At 37.0% G+C, this 23081-nt stretch overlaps 1 protein-coding gene across 1 annotated transcript in view; it reads right to left on the bottom strand.

Annotated features, from left to right (window-relative positions):
• MOXD1 (monooxygenase DBH like 1) overlaps positions 1 to 23081 on the bottom strand; it is a 177426-nt gene that overhangs the window by 107493 nt on the left and 46852 nt on the right. Inside the window, exons 5-6 of the mRNA XM_036768249.1 lie at positions 1019 to 1198; positions 368 to 470 (exon numbers count right to left, since the gene is read on the bottom strand). Coding sequence (XP_036624144.1) covers positions 368 to 470; positions 1019 to 1198 — 283 coding nt within the window. The remainder of the gene's footprint in view (positions 1 to 367; positions 471 to 1018; positions 1199 to 23081) is intronic.

Here is a 23081-nt window from a genome sequence, read left to right as displayed (position 1 = left end):
TCTTACTAGATTTTAAAGGAAATCTTTACAATTTTTGCCCCAAGTGTGAAAAATGACATGCTAGTTGACACAAATATTTCCATTTTACAATGTAATAAATGATAATTTGTATATTTACTTCATTTGGAGAATTCTTCTAGGACAAGGATGCCTAAAAGACTTACATAGTATGCCACAAAGCATAGCCTGTGATATTCCACACCATAACAGAATTGCAGGGTACAGATTTAAATCAATTCCACAAAATTGTCCTGGAAGCACAGCGCTGTTCTTTTGTCTGAATTCCTAGTAAGCGCCTTTGGAAGATTCACAAAATATCATTTTTTAAACATGAAGTGGAAAAGATATATAAAAAAAGAAAACTCACCTTCCTGATATGTTGGGTTATCATAATGAACTTCCAGAAGAACGTAGTTGGGATCTAATGGTGTACCCAGGGACAAGCCAACATGAGGAGGATATGAAAATCCCTAAGAATTGAGATTTATGTAAATCACTATAACATGTTCCCTATTGAAAGCTTTAATTTTAATCCACAAATTTTCCATTTTCAAAGAAATTCCAGAATTATCAAATATTTAAAACCATAAAAACAAAATTAAATGGCTTGATAAAATAATTATTTTCTAGGAATAAAGGAGAGATGAAAGCCATTTTTGTTTATTTATTTGCTTAAGGGGTGAGGATCAGGAACCATTATTTCATTGTTGTAGACAGTTCTGAGTGAGAAAACTGCTATCAAGTCAGATCAACAACTATGCTGCTACTTGAAGTCTTAGAGAATTGCCTACGATGAATGAGAGGTTAAGTAACTTGTTCAGTGTAACAGCTTCTATGAGGAATAGGTAGGATGTATACCGAGGTCTTCCTGACACCAAGACCTAGCTCTCTTTCAACGTTGTGCATTGATTCTCCAAAGCCAAATAGGCAATGTGTGTTAGAGATGTCATTCCTTAGAGATGCAGAAAGTGCTTACATATTGATGACAAATGGTAGGCTCTTTAATTATTAATCCTACCTCTCCACCAATGGCCCAAGCAAAGACCACAGTCTCACAGGTCAGGAAAGCATCTGGCATGTTGGGGTGATAACATTCATGGCCATAATCCAAAACACTCTCGTTAAAATTGTTACTGCAGTGGTAGAGGAGAATGTGGTGTATTAGGCTCTCATGGCCTTTCTGTATTACTGGTTCAACCTGCAGAAAAGGAAAATAGGGCTGTGAAGTAGGATAATTTTAACAAAACATGAGCAAATGGTACAGATATCCAAAGTATACATCGTGACTCACTTGTTTCTGAGCAATATTATATTGAACTATAATGTGGCTATTTGTATATGTGGGATAGTGAAATGAGCATGAGGTTTAGACTGAGGAGACCTGGGTTCATTTCATGCCCAGGATGTTTCTATTAAGAGACTATGGGAATTCAATGTCTTCATTTGTAAAAATAAAGGTAATGACATTAACAATCTCCACCCCACATGTTTGTTGTAAGGAGAGTGCCTTTTAAACTTTAAAATGCTATAGCAATGTGGGTTACGATTTGACTCACAAGGAATTTGGTCTTGGGTGATGATGATAATGACAAAGTGATAATAGCTCTTCATTCTAGAATATAGACTTGACCTTTTTTTAATTTTTCCTCAAGCACTAACAGTATCTATGACTTAACAAGTCACAGTTCTAAGATTAGTAGCGTTAGAATAAAATCCAGAAAGGAAGAATCAGGTCTGAAAATTGGTCTTAAGTGCCATTTAACATGCCCGCTCTGGGCTATTATTTTCAAGTATTACAAGGTTGATCTTTTTCCAGAAGATTAAACAAATAGCTTTTAGTTCAAATTGGCAGGACATGTCATTACTACTCAGACCTTGCCCCTCATGTCCTCTATGTCTCGACCCCAGAGCATGATAGGGTCTGACTTGTGAATCACATTCAGACATCTATGGGAAACACTGACATACCATATTTACTTTTCCAGAGTTCTGCAATGAGGAAAATACAGAAGAAGCATAAAGCAAGGGAAAAGAATGTCCCAGAACACCATAAGTGATCCATTGTATATCTGTATTCGAGCCTGGTACTTATGCTAACAAAAACAGATGCGGACTTGTAAGTGGTACTTTAACATATAGAAGATGCTAAGCAGCAAGTCAATGGGGCTTCCTAATTTCCCAAAGATTCCTTTTTGCATAGGATTCAACAAAGACAAAAAGAGGATGGAGAACAAAATGCATGTAGTTATATCTCTAGTGGAGTCATGAGACTGAGTTTTACTTTAAATTGTTTATTCAATTGTTTTTCTCCAACTTACTCTCTAGCTTGCCCACGAATAAACTTTTTGACTGCCAACATTATAAAAAGACACTTGCCCGGAGGCTTTCTTTCATGTATATATTGTTGGTTGGTTGTTATCCTTTGTTCTTGAAGAGCACCAAAACGACATCACTATGTTGGAGTCAAGTTAGAGTCTGTCTAACTGTGGCTGATCAGACCATTACAAGTGTGGAATGCTTTACCACAGGTAAGGCACAAATAGCCCATATGAACAGTTGGAGTAGTGATGTCTCTAAATTTGTGCATCTCATACAATTCTGCTCAGCTCATAGAGCACAATGCCTCCTTTGATGCAGTAATGGCAAGTTAGCAACAAACTGTTCATGCACGGAGAAGTTCTCTATCTATTATCATTAAGTCTTCTGGTGGCCTTGGGGCCACTGCTTTTATTGAATACAAATATTTAGATTGGAAAGGATAAATCTATAATCAGTCCCACACTCTGTGCCACACATTGCCTTTGTCACATCTCACATCTGTCTCTTCTTATAATGACATAGTCTATTAAATGCCAACGTTTGCTGCAAAGATGTATCCACACAGTCTCATTGCCTTTAGGTAAATAGAAGACAGTGTTGGTGATGAGGTCATGAGATCCACAAGTCTTTAGTAGTAAGTGACCATTGCTGTTGCTGTTTCCAACTCCATTCTTCCCAAAGACTCCTTGCCATGTCTGGTAGTCTATGCCTCCTTTTGCATTAAAGTCACCCAGAATTATAAGCCTGTCCTCTTTCAGCACACTGATGAGGAGGCTCTGTAGGTTATAAAATTCATGAAATTTTTCTTTGACTTCATCAGGGTTCATCATGGTGGCAGCATATGCACTGATGGTGGTGGCATGGTGCTTTCCTGCAATTAGCAATGGCATTGTGATAAGCCTGTCATTCACTCCTTATAGGCACACAAGTTGTTGACTAGGTTAGTTTTGACTGAAAAACCTACATCAGCTTCACAGTGCACCCCTTGACTTCAGTCACTTCAGAAAAACATGTATCCAGCTTCGACTTCAGTAGCTGGCCTTCATTTGCCAGTCTTTTTTTCCCTATTCAGGGCTGCTATTTGGATGCAATACGTACTAAATTCTCTTGCAACAAGAACTGATCTGTTAGGGCTGCTGAATTTTGTGTTGTCCATAAGCATGCATATATTCCATGTACCAATGATAAGGGAAATCATCTTTGCAGAAATTTTTGTACACTTTTTGTGTGTGTTTTGACCATGGGATAGGATCCTTGCCGGCCTCAGTAAGTAGGCCAGGGTGGGGTAAAGCAGATAATTTTTAGGGCACCTTTCCTAATCCCTTCCTCACACCAGGAAGTGAGCAGTTCAGTCCTATAAAAGATGCTCAAACACCTAGGGGATAGCTGAATAGTACTGATGCTTTTGGTAAGAAGATGATTCCATGCCTGCCTGTGTGCAGGACTGACCTGCTGCTTCATCACTTGCCTGTTGCCACAGGACTTTCAGACAGGTGAAAATGGTAAAATGATATGGCTGATATCTTTTGATCAGTACATAAATTGGATGTAAGTGAGGAAGAGTTATGTGAAGTCATTGACCTTACTCTCTTCCAGAGTTATCAACACACACACACACACACACACACACGCACACGCACACGCACACGTACACGTACAAACACACACACATACATATGTACATATATATTGTCCTTTTTGTCATTTGGGTTTGGAACCCTGAGGCCATGACTCATAAGAAGCAGCATAGTGAAGTGAATGAGGGACTCGGGTTTAGGAAGACCTAAGTTCAAGTACTGCCCCTGACACAAAATACCCCTTTGACCACAGCAAGTCCCTTAACCTTTCAATACTCTTGTTGCTGTTCAGTCATTGTCAGTCCCGTCGCACTCTTCATGACCCCACCACAGCGATTCACTTAACCTTTTACCACTCCTGCTGTTGTTCAGTCCTTTTCAATCATGTCAGACTCTTTACGAGCCCGTTTCAGGTTACCTTAGAAAAAAATACTAGAGTGGTTTGCCATTTCCTTCTCCAGCTCATTTTATACATGAGGAAACTAAGACAAAAAGAGTGAAGTGACTTGCTCAGGGTCTCACAGCTAGGAAGTATCTAAAGCTAGATTGGAACTCAGGAAGTTGAATCTCCCTGACTCCAGGTCTGGCACTCTATCCACTGCACCACCTAGTTGCCTCTTCAATTCTCTGGGCAGTTCTAAAAGACTAGGTAGTTATAGATGAGATTTTAACATGCCTAGGTGGGGAGAGTTTTGACAGCATAAGTCCCTATATAAAAATCTCAAGTCTGGAACAAATTTGAGGCAGAAGAGGGAGGAATCATAGTTCCTGAGTGCTTATAATCCATAGAATAGAAACCAAGGAGGAAAATGACAATTTATAAACAAATACTTGGGAGTTTAATACTAATTTAAAGGAGAACATGTAAAAAGTTTTGTAGTAGACTAAAATGTAGGAAAAGAAAAGGCATTGGGAGAGAGAAAAGGGATGCTCTACAAGGTAAAGAGTAAGAACTTTTTTATGGTAAAAACTATATAAGCTCTATAAAAAGACAGTTATTAAGAGATAATTCCACTGTAATGTGGAAAATATCTAACCCAGTAGTTAGACTCCTAGAGTGTGAGGACATATTAATTATGGATACTAAATTATAATAACTAATATTATTCAGTATGCCTATAGTAATTTAACATTTATTTTATATTTATAACCTCATTTGATCATCATTATCATCCCCACCATCTTGTCTGCCACTAATGTCATCCCAAAGATGCTTTCATCCCAATACTTTTACTTAGTTACAAAACATAACCATTGAATACTTGTGAAATAATCCAAAAATCATTGTGGTGTTAATGTGATTAAAGATCTTCCTCACCCATTTGATAGGCCTCAGGTGGAGCTAGTTAAGGGAAGCTTGATTAAGGGAGGCTTGTTTATAGGAAGGCCCACACCTTTTATCTAAGTAGGTACAAAGCCCCAGGCCTACACTCTTTTGCTAAATAGGTGCTAAGCCCCAGGCCCACACCCTTTTGCTGATTAGATGTGAAGCCCCCTAGCCCTAAGAAGGGTATATACATATATATTTATATGTGTATGCTCTGAGGGTAGCCATTAAGCTCAGAGTAGAGAGAGCTGTGAAGAAGACAGAACTTTGAGAGAGGAGAGATCTGTGAGAAACAGAGAACTGGAAGAGATGAGAGACAGAGAGAGACCTGGCAGGGCTCTCAGAACTGCAAGCTCTCAGAACTGGGGGAGGAGAGGACACAAGCAAGTGAGTGAGTGATTACAGGAAGGCCCTAGCAGAGGGGAAGGTTACAGGCTGTAATAGTAATTAAGTTGGGGCTTTTTGCTTTTCTTCTCTTAAGTGCCTTTAATGATTCTGGCCTTTGTTTGAATGGGGCAGATAAAGTGGGACCTTTTTGTCTTAGAGTATTTCTCAGCACTGAGACAATCGGGAGTCATTGATTTGTATATGATGTGATCCTGGAGATGGAGAACTTTCCCAGACCCAGCCTGGGTGAGGTCAGAGCCCTCAGGGCTCCAAACTGGATATAACTGAGGAGAGCTTGGCATTTGACTTTTGGGGCACACTCATGGAAGGAGTATTAAGACTCTGGGCAAGCTGCAAACTGCCCCCCAGCTTTGAAACCCAGAGGTTGGTTCTTCTCTGGTAACTATGAATTGTGATTTGAATCAGACACGGTCTGTCTGTTGATACTTGTAATTTCTGTTTGCATTTGTTCTGAAGTTTGGGGTGCTGGCTTTTCCCCCTGAACTAAGCGAATGAAATTTGTATGTTTGATTAAACTGAGATTGTTAAACCCTTAAAGTTACTTTCCTTGGTAAAGCAGATCAAAGAACCTATGTTGGCAGCTTTCTGGGTGCTGGTTGTTGGTGGATCTTACACCCCCACCGCAGCTGCTAGCAAGATTGTTGGAACAATGGCTTAGCCCCTTGCCGTGATATTGTGTTTTAATTTCCTTGCTGTTAAATTGAAGTGGACTTACTGGTTTTGGGACACAATTGTTGCTATGTCGAATTGGAATTATTGTTTTGAGGATTTGATCCTCTGGTGGCTGAATAAATGTTTTACTTCTTCTGCCTTCTGTACAGAGAATCTCTTATATTTTGCGATTTCAAACTATACAGGCATATGCATGGTCACCCTCTATATTGTGAATCTTGCCTTACTAATACAATGTTTAACCATAAAAGCATAATAGTAGACTTTTGACTTTCGTAGTGCCATTTTCTCTCAATCCTATTAAATAAGATAGGAAGAAAGATATAATAATCTCTGACATTTATATAGCACTAACTCATTTGCTTCTCACAACAACTTTGGGAGGTAAGTCTTATGAATATTATTGTCTGCTTTTTAAAGATGAGGAAATTGAGGATTGGAAAAACTAAGTGACTTGGCTGGGGTCACATAACTAGTAAGTGGTAAGGGTACAGTTTGAACCCATTTTCCTCATTTAAAATCCACTGATCTATCTATGAGATTATGCTGAATAAAACATCACTATAAAAAAGGAATACCAAAAGTTGGTTGAATGAGATGAATTCTTCAAAATCTTGCAAAGAATAATGAAAGCTATGATAAGAAAAAAAGTATGCAACTAAAAGTGAATTAATGTTCTGATACTAGAAAGGACTATCCCATTTTACTTTGATATATCTACATGATGGGGGAAAGAAGGAAGGGAAGGAAGGAAAGGAGGGAGAAAATGAGAGGAAAGGAAGGAGAAATGGGAGGAAAAGAAGAAGAAAAGGGAGGAAAGAAGAAGGAAGGAAGGAAAGAAGGAAGGAAGGGATGGAGGGAGGGAGAAAGGAAGGGAGGAAGGGAAGAGGGAGGAAAGGACAGAGGGAAGGGAAAGGAAGGGAAGGAGAGAGGAAAGAGAGAGGAGAAGGAAAGAAGGAAAGTATTGTTGTTGAATTAGGGCAGGGAGGTGTGTGTGTAGGGGTGTAATATTAGGTCTTGGCTCCTACCCCAATCTTCATGTATGCCTTCAGGGTGATTAGAGGCTACAGGAAGTCTTGTCTAACTGAGTTGTTGGCTACCTGTTAGTAATAAGAATAAGAAAAAAAAAAAAAAAACTTCAGTCCAACAAATGTAGCCCAGAGGAAAAACAAGAGAAATTTAAAAAAGAGGTCGGAGAGGATCTTCTAAAGAAGCATGAAACCATTCGTTTTGGGAGAGTTTGCATAGTTTAAATTTTTGTCACCCTTTAGATTACTCTCTGCTAAGGGAGTAGGTCAAAACTGTTTAGTTCCTGTCTAATGGTAAAAACGATGTTAATGATCCCAGGAAAGGCAGAAAAGAAATTAATGCTGGAGGTCATTAGAATATCTCCTAACCAAGGCTTCAGCAGGTATTATTCAACAAAAACACCCCAGTGAGTACAAGGTAAAGGTTAAAAAGTACTGATAGCTGAGAAGCTGAGGCTGAGAAGTAGCAGAGAGGAGAGAGAAATGAGATAGAAGAAAGAGGGTTCAGGGTGAACATGACCAACAAAAGACAAGATGTTCTCTTCATCCACATCTTTCCCATCTGTCTCCTTTCAGTAAGTGTCCTTCCCTTAAGGCAGCTAAGACCACTCTGGCAGGACGTTTTTTTCTTACTCATTCAGTGTTCTTTAATATCAATTAAGCAACCAACAAGCATTTATTACTCTCTGTACTCAGGCCAGATGGCAGGGCTACAAAGATAAAAATGAAACAGTCCCTGCCCTCAAATAGCAATAGGAAGAGATAATGTGTACATAAGTAGGCACAAGCAAAATAAATTCAAAGTTATTTCGGGCAGGAGGGACACTAGCAGCTAGGAAGACTAGGAAAAGCTTCATGGACAAAGTGGTGTTTGAGCTGAGCTTTCAAAGAAACAAGGGCTTCTAAGAGGGAGAAGTGAAGAGAAAGAAGTACCTTCCAGGCCCAGAAGACAGACAGTTCAAAGATATAGGGATAGGAGATGGACTGGAATATGTATCCTAGCTGTCTTTTCCACCTCAGGACACTCACTAAGTCCTAAATACTTGTGTGGTGACTGGCTGACTAGCAGAAGACAAGAGAAGTGGCAGGTATTCAAGAGTGAAAAAGAAGAAATGTGGAATATAGTACACACCAAATGTTGGTCAGAAGATGGCAGCCAGATCTATCATATATCATGAAACTAGGAAGGGCCTTGATAGGTCAACTAGCACAACCTGTTCATTTCTTGGATGAGACCAGATAGGTGAAAAGAATTGTCCAATGACACATAGACCTTTGGATTCCTTTCTCTGTATCCCCTTTAATCAAAAACTCAAAAAAACCTCAAAAAAATCCCTTGATTAACTTCTTAAAGAGGCCTATTCACTGAATGGCCATTACCTCATTCAAAGTGAGAACCTGAAAAGACCTTAGCCTAAGAGGTCCAGGGTCTCCCAATGCATACAGGCCCATCTGCAGTCATCATGATGAATATCAAGCCATTCGACCCAGAGGGCTCTGGAGGAGAAATGAGGCTGGTGACCTAGCACAGCCCTCCCTCACTCAAATCCAAGTCGACTGCAAGTTATATCATCATTTCCCTGATATCATGGTCCTCTTAGAGAATGAAGGACAAACACAACAGCTGTATCCCCAGTGCCTAGCACATAGTAGAGGTTTAATAAATATTCACGTATTGACCAATATGTCAATGATCTTTCCATTACATATATATATATATATTTCCATTATATATATACATATATACATATATATATTATATTTCCATTATATTCAGTGTGCTATCAGGGAACAAGCTGTTTTGGCTATAAAAGCCAATATACGGTTTCATAAGAAATAAACTGGGTTTCTCTCCCCTGCCCCCTGCCCTGCCCAATATAATATTTGTACTACCTAATCTCATCATAAACTCTACCACCACCACAATATTCACAAAACAGTGTCTAATCATGTAATAAGCTCAATATCGATCAGAAACTAAACTACCAAATAGAACTTGAGCCTGAAACAATGCCATGCTGACTCTTCAACTTGAACTATGCACAGTTGTCTGAGGTGTTCAGAACCAAATCTCTAAACCCTGGGACAAACTCGAGACATCAAAGGGCAGTGAGAATTCCTCCAAACTTAGAACCAATAAATATTTTCAGAATGCACACTGTAGAAAGGGTTATGGGAAATGTTTCTTCTGTCTCTGCTACTGAAGAAGGGCACCCTTGTCAAAACATGGAAAGTGCCCGCCTGCTGTTCAGTGCCTCAGCACCTGCTGTGTGCGTGGTCATTACTTCAAAAAGAACTCCTCTTAAAAACCATGGGACATCACCAAAGTTAGGAATCCACATCCTTTTGTGGACTTCAAGTCATCAGTTACCTAAACAATAACACTTACTGAAACAAGCATGTTTTGTTCATCCCTCCCAACCCCACCCCCATGCTTTCACAAACAGTTTTAAAATGTGCAAGCTCGCATCTGTGCATGAGCGTTTCTGAAACAATTTTTGCATGAAAACAGAGATTTGTGCAAGAAGAAAGTGTCACTTTCTTGCATAATAAAGGCTTGCTTAAACTGAATTAAGTTCAAACAATTTTTTTCTTAAAAAAAACGTGCATTTTATTTACTTTCCAAATTTTGGATGAAAGAAAAACTATCCTCCTTGACTTGCCCTTGTATAGCAAACACTGGGAAAATTAGGAAGGCATTTACAACCCTTCTTTCTGTGCAACTTCCTTTCCAATTACTTTTCCCAGCCAACCCATGTAAAATGTAACCCTTGCTTGTTGAAACTTGAGCAGAACACAGCTCTCCTAAAACAACTTCCAACTCAATAAATTAACATTTAAAGTGAAAGTTGGGTGGTAGTGGGTGGAATCTGCAATTAGGCATAATTTCCCCCCTTTCTTCTTACTCCTTCCCTCCTTTTCTTATTAACACTCCCTTTTCCAAATTCAAGGGTATATATTTAATCAACTGCCAAATCATGCCATTCTGTCCTTCACAACTTGTTTCTCCTTCTACTCCTTCTCACTCACAAAGCTGTGACCTAAGTTCAAGCCTTCATTACCGCTCATCTAAATTATTGCAAGAACCTCCTACCTGGTCTTGCCTCCAGTCCCTCACCGCTACAATTCATCCTATACCATGCTGCCAAAGTAATTTTCATTAAATGCTTATCAGACCATGTGACTGTCTTACTCAAACAATTCCAAAAGAAAACATAAACTTTTCTGATTAGCATTTAAAGCCACATCCAAACTGGCTCCAACCTATCTTTCTAGCTTCATTTTTTCCCCAAATACATTCTTTGATCCAGCCAAACTGGCCTTCTCTCTGTTCATCACACACAACACTTTCTTCCTCTGCACTGGCAGTCCCACATTTCTGGAATGCACTGCCTCTTCACTTCCATTTCACTGAGTCCCTCTCTTCCTTGAAAATGCAACTCAAACACCATCTATAGCACAAGCATTTTTCTGATCCTCCCAATTCCTAGTACCCTCCATCCTGACCTACCTTGTACTTAACTACTTTCCATTTGTTGATATTTAGTCACTTTATGATGTATGCTATATTTACATGTTTATTTACATGTCTCCCACCTCTACACCACCCCAGCCCTGATGAATGTGAGCTCCTTTGGAAGGGATTATTTCTTTTTTTTTTTGTACTTATATTCCCAGTATCAGGAACAGAACCTGATATTGTAATCACTTAATAAAAAATTGTTGACTCATTGATTTTTTTAGCTCAAACTTAATTTTTTAGTTCCTTTTCATTTCCTCATCCCTCTGCCAAATCTCCCCATTTTCACTAATAAAATGACCTTCTTTCCACTCACTCAGGCTCCCTACTATTCTCTACTCTTTCCTCTCCATCAGAATAGTCAGTTGCCAAATCTCATCCCACTTTCACAACACTTTTTTAATCTATCTATTTATCACTATCATTATCACTGACAGACTCTACCCTGGTTCAGGACCCAATCAATGAACATTTATTAAGCACTTAGTATGTGCCAGGCACCGTGCTAAGCTCCGGAGATACAAAAAGAGGCAAAAGACCACCCCTGCTTTCAAGGAGTTTACAATCTAACGGACCAGGACTACGGCAATAGTTCCTAATCAGTTTCCCTAATTTCTTCCTCTTTGATCTTTAACCTCAACACAACTGTCAGATTGATATTTCTAAAACAGATTTGTCCCTGTCGCATTTCTTCTCAAAAAATTTCAATGGTTTCTGATGGTCTCGATGATAAAGTATAAATCTTTGGCCTGACATTTAAAATCTTCCACAATCTGAATACGTTCTAGTTTTTTTTACTATTATTTTATATTACCTCCCTCCCCGAACTTTTCATCCCAGCCAAATGTGCTCGCTAGCTCTTCCTCATAAACGACATTTCACCCCTTGCCTTTGTCACGGATGTCAGCAATATGCTTCTTCGTCACCTCCAACTTGTAGAATCTTGAGTTTCCCTCAAAGTATAGCTCAGGTGCCTTCTCTTATACTGGTCTAATCCCAGTGGTTGCTATTATTTCTCTCCATTTTGGGCTACTTTGTGTTTGTACATGATTTGTATTTATTATAGCCGTACCACCCATCCCCCAGTAGAGAATATACAATTTGAGAGAAAGGACTGTTTTTTATTTGTTTTTGTATCTCAAACCCTTAGCACAATGTCTTAGACATAGTAAAAACTTAATAAATGTTTACTGAATTGAGTTGAAATTATTTGAATTCAGTATTCAATTAGCATATAGTTTTCATCTCAATTCAAACTTATTTACAAATATATGTGTATGTATATATATACACATATACATATATGTATGGTCTTAGATCGCATTTGTACTCATTTGATCACACGAGTAGGCATACTAAATGACTGCTATGTCAGAGTGATTTCAGCTCATGCAATACCAAAAAAAAAATCTCTCCACCAATTTTCTGATGTCTAAAATTAAAATTAAACATTTGTTCCTTTGCTTAATGTCAAATACTTTGAGTTGTCCCCAGTTATATACATATATCCTGGGAAATGCCATATGTTAAAGCTTAGGGGTCCTTTACTTCAGAACCCATATCAGCTGTTTTCTTCAGCTAAGAGAAGAGAGAGGGTGTAGCAAGCAAGCCATAACAAGTTGTACCGGAGGCTAAGAAACAATTTGTTGAGACAGATTTCAGACACATTGGATCCCTGCACTATCCCCAACCAAGCACTGTTTTTCTGACCTAGTTCTATATGGATGTCCTTGGCTTAGAACCTGTTGTTCCTGGATTTAGACAACATTTCCTTGCCCTTTCCCTAGATATGTTTTCTTTTTGTATTTCTAACTTTGACTTCAGAAATGCTCTAAGTTTACGCTCTTGAACTCTGGGCACGGTGATGTTGATCTCCTCTCCCCTCAAAGGATCAAAGGTCTGACAATTTTGTCTCATAAGAAAAACTGCCCCCTACCAACTATTGGAATGAGCTACTTACAGTCATGCAGGTCCTCCAGCTGGAGCCTGTGGAGCTTTAGCCCGGAAGTTAGTTTTTACAAAAAACAAAACAAAACAAAAAACTGTTCTTAGTTGTGTTTATTGGTTTACTGGGAATTTTAATTTTTTTCAAGATTATCTAGTTCTCTGATTTTCTACTGGTCTTTGTTGAAATGAATTAAGACAATTTTATTGTTTTGTCTCGTTGTTGATAATTTATTTTTTAGGTATCTTTAATTGTAGGTTTAGTTCTTTAATCTTCCTTTCTATTTTGTTAACATAAGTTTTCAGAGGTATAAATTTTCTTTTAACAACTATTTTATCAGTATCACATAAGTTCTGATGTTTTCTTATTGTTAACATTACCATTAATGGAATAATTTATTTTTTGTATGATTTGTTTTTTGATCCATGCATAATTCAGGATGTTTTATTGAACATTCACTAAGGATGAATTTTTTGCCAATATTTCTTTTATTTACACATTTTAGTGCATCATAGTCTCTAAAAATATGTTTTTTTCTGTTTTTACTTTTGCCTGTTCAATCTTCTAAGATTATCAGGGATGCTGAAAAATGTATATTTTTTTTCATATTCTCATTAAGAAATCACCATAGGTCTTTTAGATTTAATTTTCTGAATAACCTATTCAACATTGTTTTCCTTTTTTAACATTTATGTTGGATTTATACAGCTCTAAGACAATAATATTAGAAACTCTTACCATTAACATATTATTATCTATGTCTATTTGAAGTCCTAAGTTTATCTTTTTAGAACTTATATGGTATGTGTGACTATATAGGCATTTATGTATTTATGTATGTATTTATGTACATATGTACATATACATGTGTATTATATATGTATCGCATATCATGTGTTACATGATGTTTAGGGTGTCTTTATGACCTATTTTCTCTATTTTCCTTTCAAAATTGTTATTTTTATTGTTATCTGAACAATCTTGCTTTTTTGAAGTCACTTAACATATAATAAATTTTATTTTGTCCAGTCATTTCTACAGTGCAGGCATACATATATTTTCATGCATTTTGTTGAAAATCGTTGGGGGACAGGAAAGAGGGAGGAAGAAGATCAAAAAGGGGGGATGATAGAAGGGAGGGCAGATAGGGGGAGGAGATAATCAAAAGCAAACATTTTTGAAAAGGGACAGGGTCAAGAGAGAAAATTGGATAAAGAGGGATAGGATAGGAAGGAACAAAATATAGTTAGTCTTTCACAACATGAATATTGTGGAAGGGTTTGCATAATGATACACATGTGGCCTAAACTGAATTGCTTGCCTTCTTAGGGAGGGTGGGTTGGGAGAGAAAAGGGGAGAGAATTTGGAACTCAAAGTTTTAAAAGAAGATGTTCAAAAAAAAATTTTTGTAAGCAGCTAGGAAATAAGATATACAGGCAATGGGGCATAGAAATTTATCTTGCCCTACAAGAAAGTAAGGGAAAAGGGGATGAGGTGGGGAGAGTGAGGTGACAGAAGGGAGGGCTGACTGGGGAATGGGGCAATCAGAATATATGCCATCTTGGAGTGGGTGGTAGGGTAGAAATGGGGAGAAAATTTGTAATTCAAACTCCTGTGAAAATCAGTGCTGAAAACTAAAAATATTAAATAAATTAAATTTAAAAAAGAAAAAATTGTTGGGGGGTTATCCATTCTTCTCTACTATATTTTTTTTCCATTGGGGAAATGAATCCATTCACATTTATAGTTACAATTGTTATATTTTTGTTTTCTTCCATTTAACTTTTTTCTATTATTTTTCCCCTCTTTGAGTTTGCACAAAGTCTCTGTGATTTGTTTTTCTTATGATATATTCCATAACCTTGCCCAACTCCAATTTCCTTGGGTTTTTTGTTGTTATTTTCTATTTATCATTCTTTTTTTGAATTCTTCCCTTTCCAAGTTCAGACAAGAGTAATGTACTGAATCATCCCAGTTCCCTTACCCAACCCATCATTTCCTTAATTTCAATTACCTTAATTTGTCATTTCACTTTACAAGAAAAGTTGTTACAGTTTTATCTACTTACTCATCCCTCCTTCTAAAATACTCTGCATATGCTAAAATTAATGTCCCATTTGTGGGATTAGCAATTACATTCCTTCCTGTTATTTCTCTGGTCCTCATATCACTTAGAGCTTCTGAGGGGCAAAAGATTTGCTGTTGCTTCTAACAAGACTACCTATTAGGGCTACTAAATATTTTCCTCTACCTTGTCATCTCTCTCCTTTAAAAAAAGTATCTTTTTCTGAAGAATCATATCCACACTAATGAAGAAGGTAGCTCAGTAACCTCAATTTGCTGGACCTAATCTTGTTCCTTTGTGTTGTTGTTCTCTAATCACCTGTCCGGGAGATATCAAAGCATCCTATCTCCCTTTCCACTTCTCTGGAAGTTATGCACCCAAGCAATCCCTCCCCTTTAGTGGGCAAAAAGTCCAGAAAATTATAATGTATTTGAAGAAGTTGTTCTGAACTCTTCATCCCCATACCATTGTTGTTGGATCCTATCACTACACCTCCTTTCCCCAAGCACACAGCTCTATAGATTATTTCATCTTGCCAAATCTTTCCCCTTTCTTGATGAATCTGCACACTCCATTCCCCATTCTATGACTTGCTTCCTGATAGTGTATCCTTACTTTCCTACAGTTTCTAAGAGAGAAGGAGAAATTGAAAAATTGAAATTGAGAAATTGAAAACCTCTCATCCACATATCATTTCAAGTTCCTACTAGTTTTCTTATGGATCCAAGAGTCTCAACTCTTTTCTCATTATCTAAGAGGAATTCCTAAGAACTATCCTACTACCTAAAGATGGTAGGCAAGGTTATAGAGGATAGATAAGAAAAACAAACCACAGGACTTTGTGCAAACTTGAAAGAAGAGAAAACTAATATTAAAAAGTTAAATGGAAGAAAACATAAACATAACAATTATAAATGTAAATGTGAATGTATTCAATTCCCCAGAGAGGGGGAAAAAAGAATTAGAAGAATGGCTGGATTTCTTATAATTTAGTAATAATTCTGAAATGTTCTAATTGTTTTCTTAGAATATGAAATTATTTTTCCAAGGAAAATAATTTTTCCCTTGGCTGACTAAAATATGTTATTTCATATTGTAGTTCTGAATTTTTACCACATTGCTTGGTGAATTAAATTTGGAGTTTCTTTCTATTGGTATTCTGTGGTATTCTCAGTCTGTTTTCCGATATCTACTTATCTTATTTCTGTAAAAAAAATTTCCTATATGATTCCCTGAAACATGGTATTCATGTATTCCTCCTCAAAATCTCCAGAATATTTCCATTCATAACCATTTTGGACAAATGAAAATTTGTTATAAAATAGAAGAATAAGGATATTAAATGCCTAATTGGTTTTTAGATAACTTTTTGCAACCAAGAATTTAGTTTCCCTAAACAAACTAGACCTAATTTGAATCCTGCTTATAATAAATCCCATGATTTCAAAGGTATGGAACTCAGTACCCTTTGCATATATTAAATTAGCAGTTAGAATCTGTTCCTCAGTTAAACAATTTTTATTGTAAACATATATATTAGGCAAGTATGTGCTTGCATAGCCAACCCAGCAATTAAGGATCTGATTATCTAATGTGTAATTAATTAACCTGAAATTTGACGTTTGGTAATTTCATTGATGGCAATGAAGTATCTAGGCTCCTGCTCTCACAACTGAGTAATTGAAAACTTGCTTGATATGCCCACACATAGAGCTTTTTATGTGGTTTCAATGAGTTTAGAATGAAATTTATACACTTCCCAAAAGTGTTACATCATATTTCAATTTCTGTATACAAACACCAAAATTTATATAATAATTTGGCAACTAGCTCACTTTACAGCACTTTTTAGCAACAATAGAGAGAATGCTTTGGGCGTTCTTTTGAACAAGAACTGATGTTCACAGACGGAAATGCAGTATACTGGGCTGAGTCTTATGGAAGAGGAACTGATTCCTCTTTCTAGATCTAGCCAGGTAGGAATTTTCTACCAATTGACCAATAAGCATGTAGTACTCATGTCTAGCAATATAACTTCACAAACAGAAATGTTGGGAAACACAGAAATTGAACATTCCTTTATTCAAAAGACATATATATGCAAAATGTATATGTGAACTCAATTTTTGTAAATTAAATTATGTTTAAAATGTACCAAGAGCTTACTACTTTAAAAAATCTGCAGTGACTCTCTTCATAAAAATAGATATCCACTCCACATTTAATAAGATTTATGACTCAATTTCCATGAAGTAAGCACTTGCACTAGCACTTGAGTGTGTGCGCACACGCGCACACACACATACACACACACGCATGCACATACACCATCCCCTTTCTTTTATAAAGTGACTTTCCTAGAGCAAAGCCAAGAAACTCCTAAACCTCACCCCATCTGGCCAAAAAAGGTTATTCCATATCTGTAATTTTGTTGCCAAAACGAACTGTTATATCGTTTTTTTTTCTTTTTTCTTTAGAGCATGCAGGCAGGGCAATTGGGGTTAAGTGAGTTGCCCAAAGTCACACAACTAGTAAATGTGTCAAGTGTCTGAGGTTTCCTCCTGATTCCAGGACTGGTGCGCTATTCACTGCACCACCTAACTGCCTCAACTGTTATATCTTTTAGTAATTGTTAATAACTTTATTATCCCTTGTTTGTGCTTGACTTTCCTCTACAAGTTGGTCCCACTGGTATGTATAGATAAGGGTATGACTAGTATTGTTTTAGAGAATGAGTCAAGTCTTGGTTTTCAGTATGGATTTCTGTGGACAAAGATTGGTGTTAGAAAGATCAACGAGGTGAATAGTGCCATAATTTTAAACTGAAATTAGTCTCTTGAGGTGATAAGTACTAGACTGAAGTGGAAAAGAAGGTAGAAAAAGAGTTGATGACGATTGTAAGAACAACTAGGTCAGTTTGGAACTAGCTGAAATGTCTGACCCAAAGAGTAATTATTAATAATTCTTAGTGCAATTGGAAAATTTATAATTTCATTTTCCAGTTGGAGAAAAAAAACTAAACTTTTTCAATGGAGCCTCAACAACACAATTGTTTCTTATCTTCAGAATGTTTTTTCTCTTTATAGAAACATAGAATTTCAAAATTGGAAAGAAGTCAACAAGCATTAATTAAATGTGCCAAGCACTGTGCTAAGTGCTGGGGATGTCTTTTTTGGGTTTGTTTTTGTTTTCCTCAAATTCACTTTTTTAAAATTAAGTTTTAGGTTTGAACATTCATTCCCATAAGATTTTTTTTCGAGTTCTAAATTTTCTCCCCTTCCCCCTTCCCCAAAATAGCATGCAATCTGATATAGGCTATACATATACACTTATATTAAACATATTTTCACATTATTCATGTTGTAAAGAAGAATTAGAACCATTGAGAGGAACCAGGAGAAAGAAGAAACAAAGAGAGAGAGAGAGACAGACAGACAGAGAGAGCAAACAGTATGCTTCTATCTGCATTCAGACTCCTAGTTCTTTCTTTGGCTGTGGATACCATTTTCTATCATGAATCTTTTGTGGTTGCCTTAGATCCTTGCATATGATGTTAGAGGAGTTTTCTCTGGCCTCAAGGAACTCACTGAGATGGTGAGAACAACATGCAAATAACTGTAGAGACAAGACAAGTACAATATAGATAGAAGGTAATTTCAGAAGGAAGGGACTAGCAAGAGGGTTGAAGGGGGAGAACTAGAAAGGCCTCCTACAGAAAGTGGGTTTTGAAGTCTGGAAGGCAGAAAAGCCATCTATCTAGTCCAATGTGAAGGTGAGAAAGAATCCCTTATAAAATGTGTTGAAGTGATCATCAGTCTTTGCTTGAAGACCTCAAACAATGAGGAACCCTCACTTCCAAGATGACATTGTATTTTCAAATAGCTCTAACAATTAGAAAATGTTTCCTTAAGCCTAGATTCTTTCTCTTCTTTTCACCTTCAACTATCTGCCCTTAGTTCTGTCCTCTAGAATCAAGAACAAGTCCCTTCCAAATGACAGCCCTTCATATACTTGGATATTGCTCTCATATTCCTCTTAAATCTTCTCTTCTAGAGGCTAAATAACTTTAGTTCCTTCAATCAGTCTCAATATAACATGAATATGTGGCCTTTCAACATTTAGCTTGCTCTCTGAGTATTCCCCAGCTTATCAATATGCTTTCTTATGTGCCCAGATCAAATCCCTCATCAGTCAGGGATGTTTTGTTGATTTCCAAGACAGATATGGAAATAATCCACTGCGTGTGACCTACAAAGATGGGAATGTGCCTGTTGTGGTGGCACTATGTGAGGCAAACCATATTCTGGATCTCACCAACATGATAAACAGGAAAGAAAATGACATTATGAGTGCTGATTGCCATTTAACTTTAACTGATTTGGGGTTTTTGCCATTTTCCTGTTTCCTTCCATTTTGCAAAGTAAATAGAATCCATGCAAAAGCACAAAAATTATTATAAAATTATAAAATAATTATTAACTAGTTAATATAAATATTATAAAATAGTTTTTTTAAAAAACATGGACAGAGTGCATCTGGACTTAAATCTTATATTCCTGTTGGAAATAGGCCCATTATGCCTAATTTAGGCCTCTCTATGATGAAATCAAAGTTTGATGTCTACCATCTTATACTGTTGGCTCATACTGAAATTACAGCACAGTAAGATCCCCAGATCTTTTTCAGAAAAACTCTTGCCTAACCATGACTGTCCCACTGTATACTTTCGAAATTGTTTTTTTTTTCATCCAAATGTGACTTCACATTTATCTCTATTCAATTTCATCTTAATAGATCTGGCTCAATATTTTAGCATGTTAAGATATTTTGAAATCCTTACTGGTATCTAATATGTTAACTATCCCTCTCAATTTCTATTCCTTTATATGATTTGCTGATAAAAAGAGCATAAGGCCAAGCAAAGACACCTGTAGAATTGAGTTACTAGAAACTTACTTCAAAGGTGATGTCAACTGTAATTGACTACTCTGGATCAGGAAAACTGGCCAGTTCTAAATCCATTCACCTGTACTATTAGCCATTATCAACCTTTTCTCCATCCTTCTCAGTCCAACCTTCATCTTATACTTGGATTATTGACTAGTTACCTCATTTATTTTTCCACTTTAATATATATTGTATATCACTGCCAGACTAAACCTCATAAAACACTGTTTCTACCATGTCACTCCCTTAACTGAAACCACCAGTGGGTACGCAGGCTAAACTCCTTTGCATAGTACCCAAAACCCTTCGTAGTCCGGTTCCAAATTTTTTCAGTCCTCCCAATACATACTCTCTGAATACTGAACAGATCACCTGCTCCTCATACACATAATGCTTTTTTTGCACATGTATGCTATCATTCTGTTATTTCCCCACCTCCATGCCTAGTATAGCTTTCTTTCTTTTCTGATCATTTAAGTCTTATTTGTCCTTCAAGGCTCACTTATTCCATGATGTCTTTTCTGAATATCTCAGCCCAACAATGATTCTCTGTTCTGTATATTCCTACTACATTTACAATCAGTACCACATAGTTTAGAACTTAATATATAGAAATAAACTATATATATCATGCACACACATATATGCACATATACATACATACACACATATACTTTAAGGTTTACAAGGCATTTTCTTCACAACAATCCTGCATGGAAAATAGAAAAAAATTCACATGCAATGTTTTCAGGTATTCTTTTCACATGTACGCTTTTGTTTTGTTTTGTTTTTACTCACTGGCTAATAGGAACAGACTACCTTTTCCCACTTGAGTGATTTCTCTTGCCAACCCACAGGTACTTTATGTTGAGACACATGATTTCTTACATTGACATATGAGGCCATAAGTCTTCATCCTAACACATGTAATTTACTTATACCATATACTATATCTACAGGCAGTAGAGAGTGGACTTTCTGGCACTAAAGCAAAATTGCAGTAGCTGTTAGCAAATGAAGTTTCCATGTTCTCCATTTTGGTTACAATTGCACCAGTAAGAACTGTTTGTTTGTTTGTTTGTTGTTATTTAATTCTTTGTTAAATGGATGGCTCTAAGGGGGAAGGGGCAGCTTAAAGGAAAAGGAAGCTGATATAAAAACAAAAGATGTCCATAAAACCTTTTTTTTAAAGAAAAAAGTATATCAGTAAGATTCTAATAATTAGTTGTTTGGTCATGCTTCGATATACTAGTGATTTTGTTTTGCTGTTTCTCTTTTTATATGTTATGTCAGATCCTAACCCAAATCCATAGTTTTTAATTTCCTATACTTGTATAGCTAAAAAAGTTTCCACTAATTGTTCCCATAAAAAGATTTATTTGCACACTTTACGATGCAGTACAGTCTGTTTTCCAAATTGCCAAATTTCCCAACTTATTCTTTAAAGCTTAGTCTAAATTCGAGTTATGATTATCATTACCTAGGAATGGCATACTGTATGGCCTTTACTTTTGGGGCATGAGCAGACTCAACCATAGCTTGATATGCTCTGGAAAAGAAGCAGGGTCCAGCTCCCATATCCTACAAATCTCACAAATCAGGATGCTCAACCTAATAATTAAATTCAGCTCAACGAACATTCATTAAGCACCTGCTTAGGGACACAAAAAGGCCTAACCGAAACTTTCATCTTCCCAGACATCCCAACTAACAGGCTAGGTCCTGAGTCTCGTTTCCTATATCCAATCAGAGGCCCTATTGATTCTACTTTTGAAAGGACTCTCCTATATTCTCTCCTCTGACAGTGCCACCACCCCAGCACTGACCTTCATCATCTCTTACCTGGACTATTGGGATGACCTGCTTGTTGGTTTCCTTGTCTAGTCTCTCTCCACTCATCCATCTTCCATTCAGCCAACAAAGTGATCTTCCTAAAGTCTGACCACATCACTCTCCATTCTACCATGTTCAATAAACTTCAGCGGCCACCTGTCACTTCAAGGGTCAAATACAAAATCCTCTGTCTGGCTTTTAAAGCCCTTCATAACCTGGCCCCTTCCTACCTTTCTAGTCTTCTCAAGCCTTACTCACCTCTGATTTGGCAACTTGGTTCTATTTGATGTTCTTTGAGCAAAACACTTCATCTCCCACCTCCAAGCACTTTCTTTTTTTTAATTATTCATTTTGTTTTTAATTTATGGAATAAAACAATTATTTCCATAAGATTGCATTTTAAAAAAAGATGATTGCACATAAAACTACAAATCTATCATGTACAAATTGCTATCTCTTTTAAATATATAATAAGATTGTCATCCAAGCATTTTCATTGGCTGTTTCCCTTTATCTGGGATTCTTTCCTTCTTCATCTTTACCTCCTGGCTTCCTTGTTTTTTTTTTAAGTCCAAGCAAAATCCTGCCTTCTGCAAGAATCTTTTACTGTTCTCCGTCCCCCTTAATGCTAGTTCCTTCCCTCTGTTGATTATCTCCAATTTGTCCTCTCTCTCTCTCTCTCTCTCTCTGTATATATATATATATATATATATATATATATATATATATTTATATATACATATACATATATATACACATATGTGTGTAGGTGTGTGTATGTATATATGTGTGTACGTGTGTGTATATATGTATGTATATATATATGTATGTATGTGTGTATATGTGAGTGTATATCTTGTTTGTACATAGTTATTTGCATGTTGCCTTCCCCATTAGAGTGTGAGCTCTTTGAGATCACAGATTGTTTTTGTATTCCCAGTGCTGAGCACAGTGCCTGGCATTTCATAAGTGCTTAATAAATGCTTTGACAACTTGGTTTCCCATCATTCTACTGCATTGCCCCTGTGTCTCAACTGCAAAGAGAGCAGAGGCAGAGCACTGGGTAGCCCCAGTCAAGGTTTTGATACTGAGTCCCTTGTGTTTTACTGTTCACTCTTTGACTTGAGCCTTCATGGAGGCGCATACAACTTAGCACAAAGTACCTACGTGCCAGGTGAAGAGGATTTTTCTGATGTTAAAATTATGGATACTTATAAAAAGTAACATTATAAAAGATCCCTTCTTGCAAACGTCCCCCAGCCCCATATGTTATACTTTAACCTGCTGCCCTTCTTAATCTTCCCTAGTTTGGGCTCTGAAAAATAAGTCAGATCTTAGAGTACTTTTGCATCTCCTACCACATCTGGCTCATGGATTTACTGCTCTTATATAATATATAAAACTACTTATCTCATCTTTACCCAGTCTCTAGCTAGACAT

The sequence above is a fragment of the Trichosurus vulpecula genome, chromosome 7 (assembly GCF_011100635.1).
Source record: "Trichosurus vulpecula isolate mTriVul1 chromosome 7, mTriVul1.pri, whole genome shotgun sequence".
Classification (NCBI taxonomy): Eukaryota; Metazoa; Chordata; class Mammalia; order Diprotodontia; family Phalangeridae; genus Trichosurus; species Trichosurus vulpecula.
The sequence above is the reverse complement of the archived record's forward strand: the minus strand, read 5'-3'. Positions and strand labels throughout refer to the sequence as shown.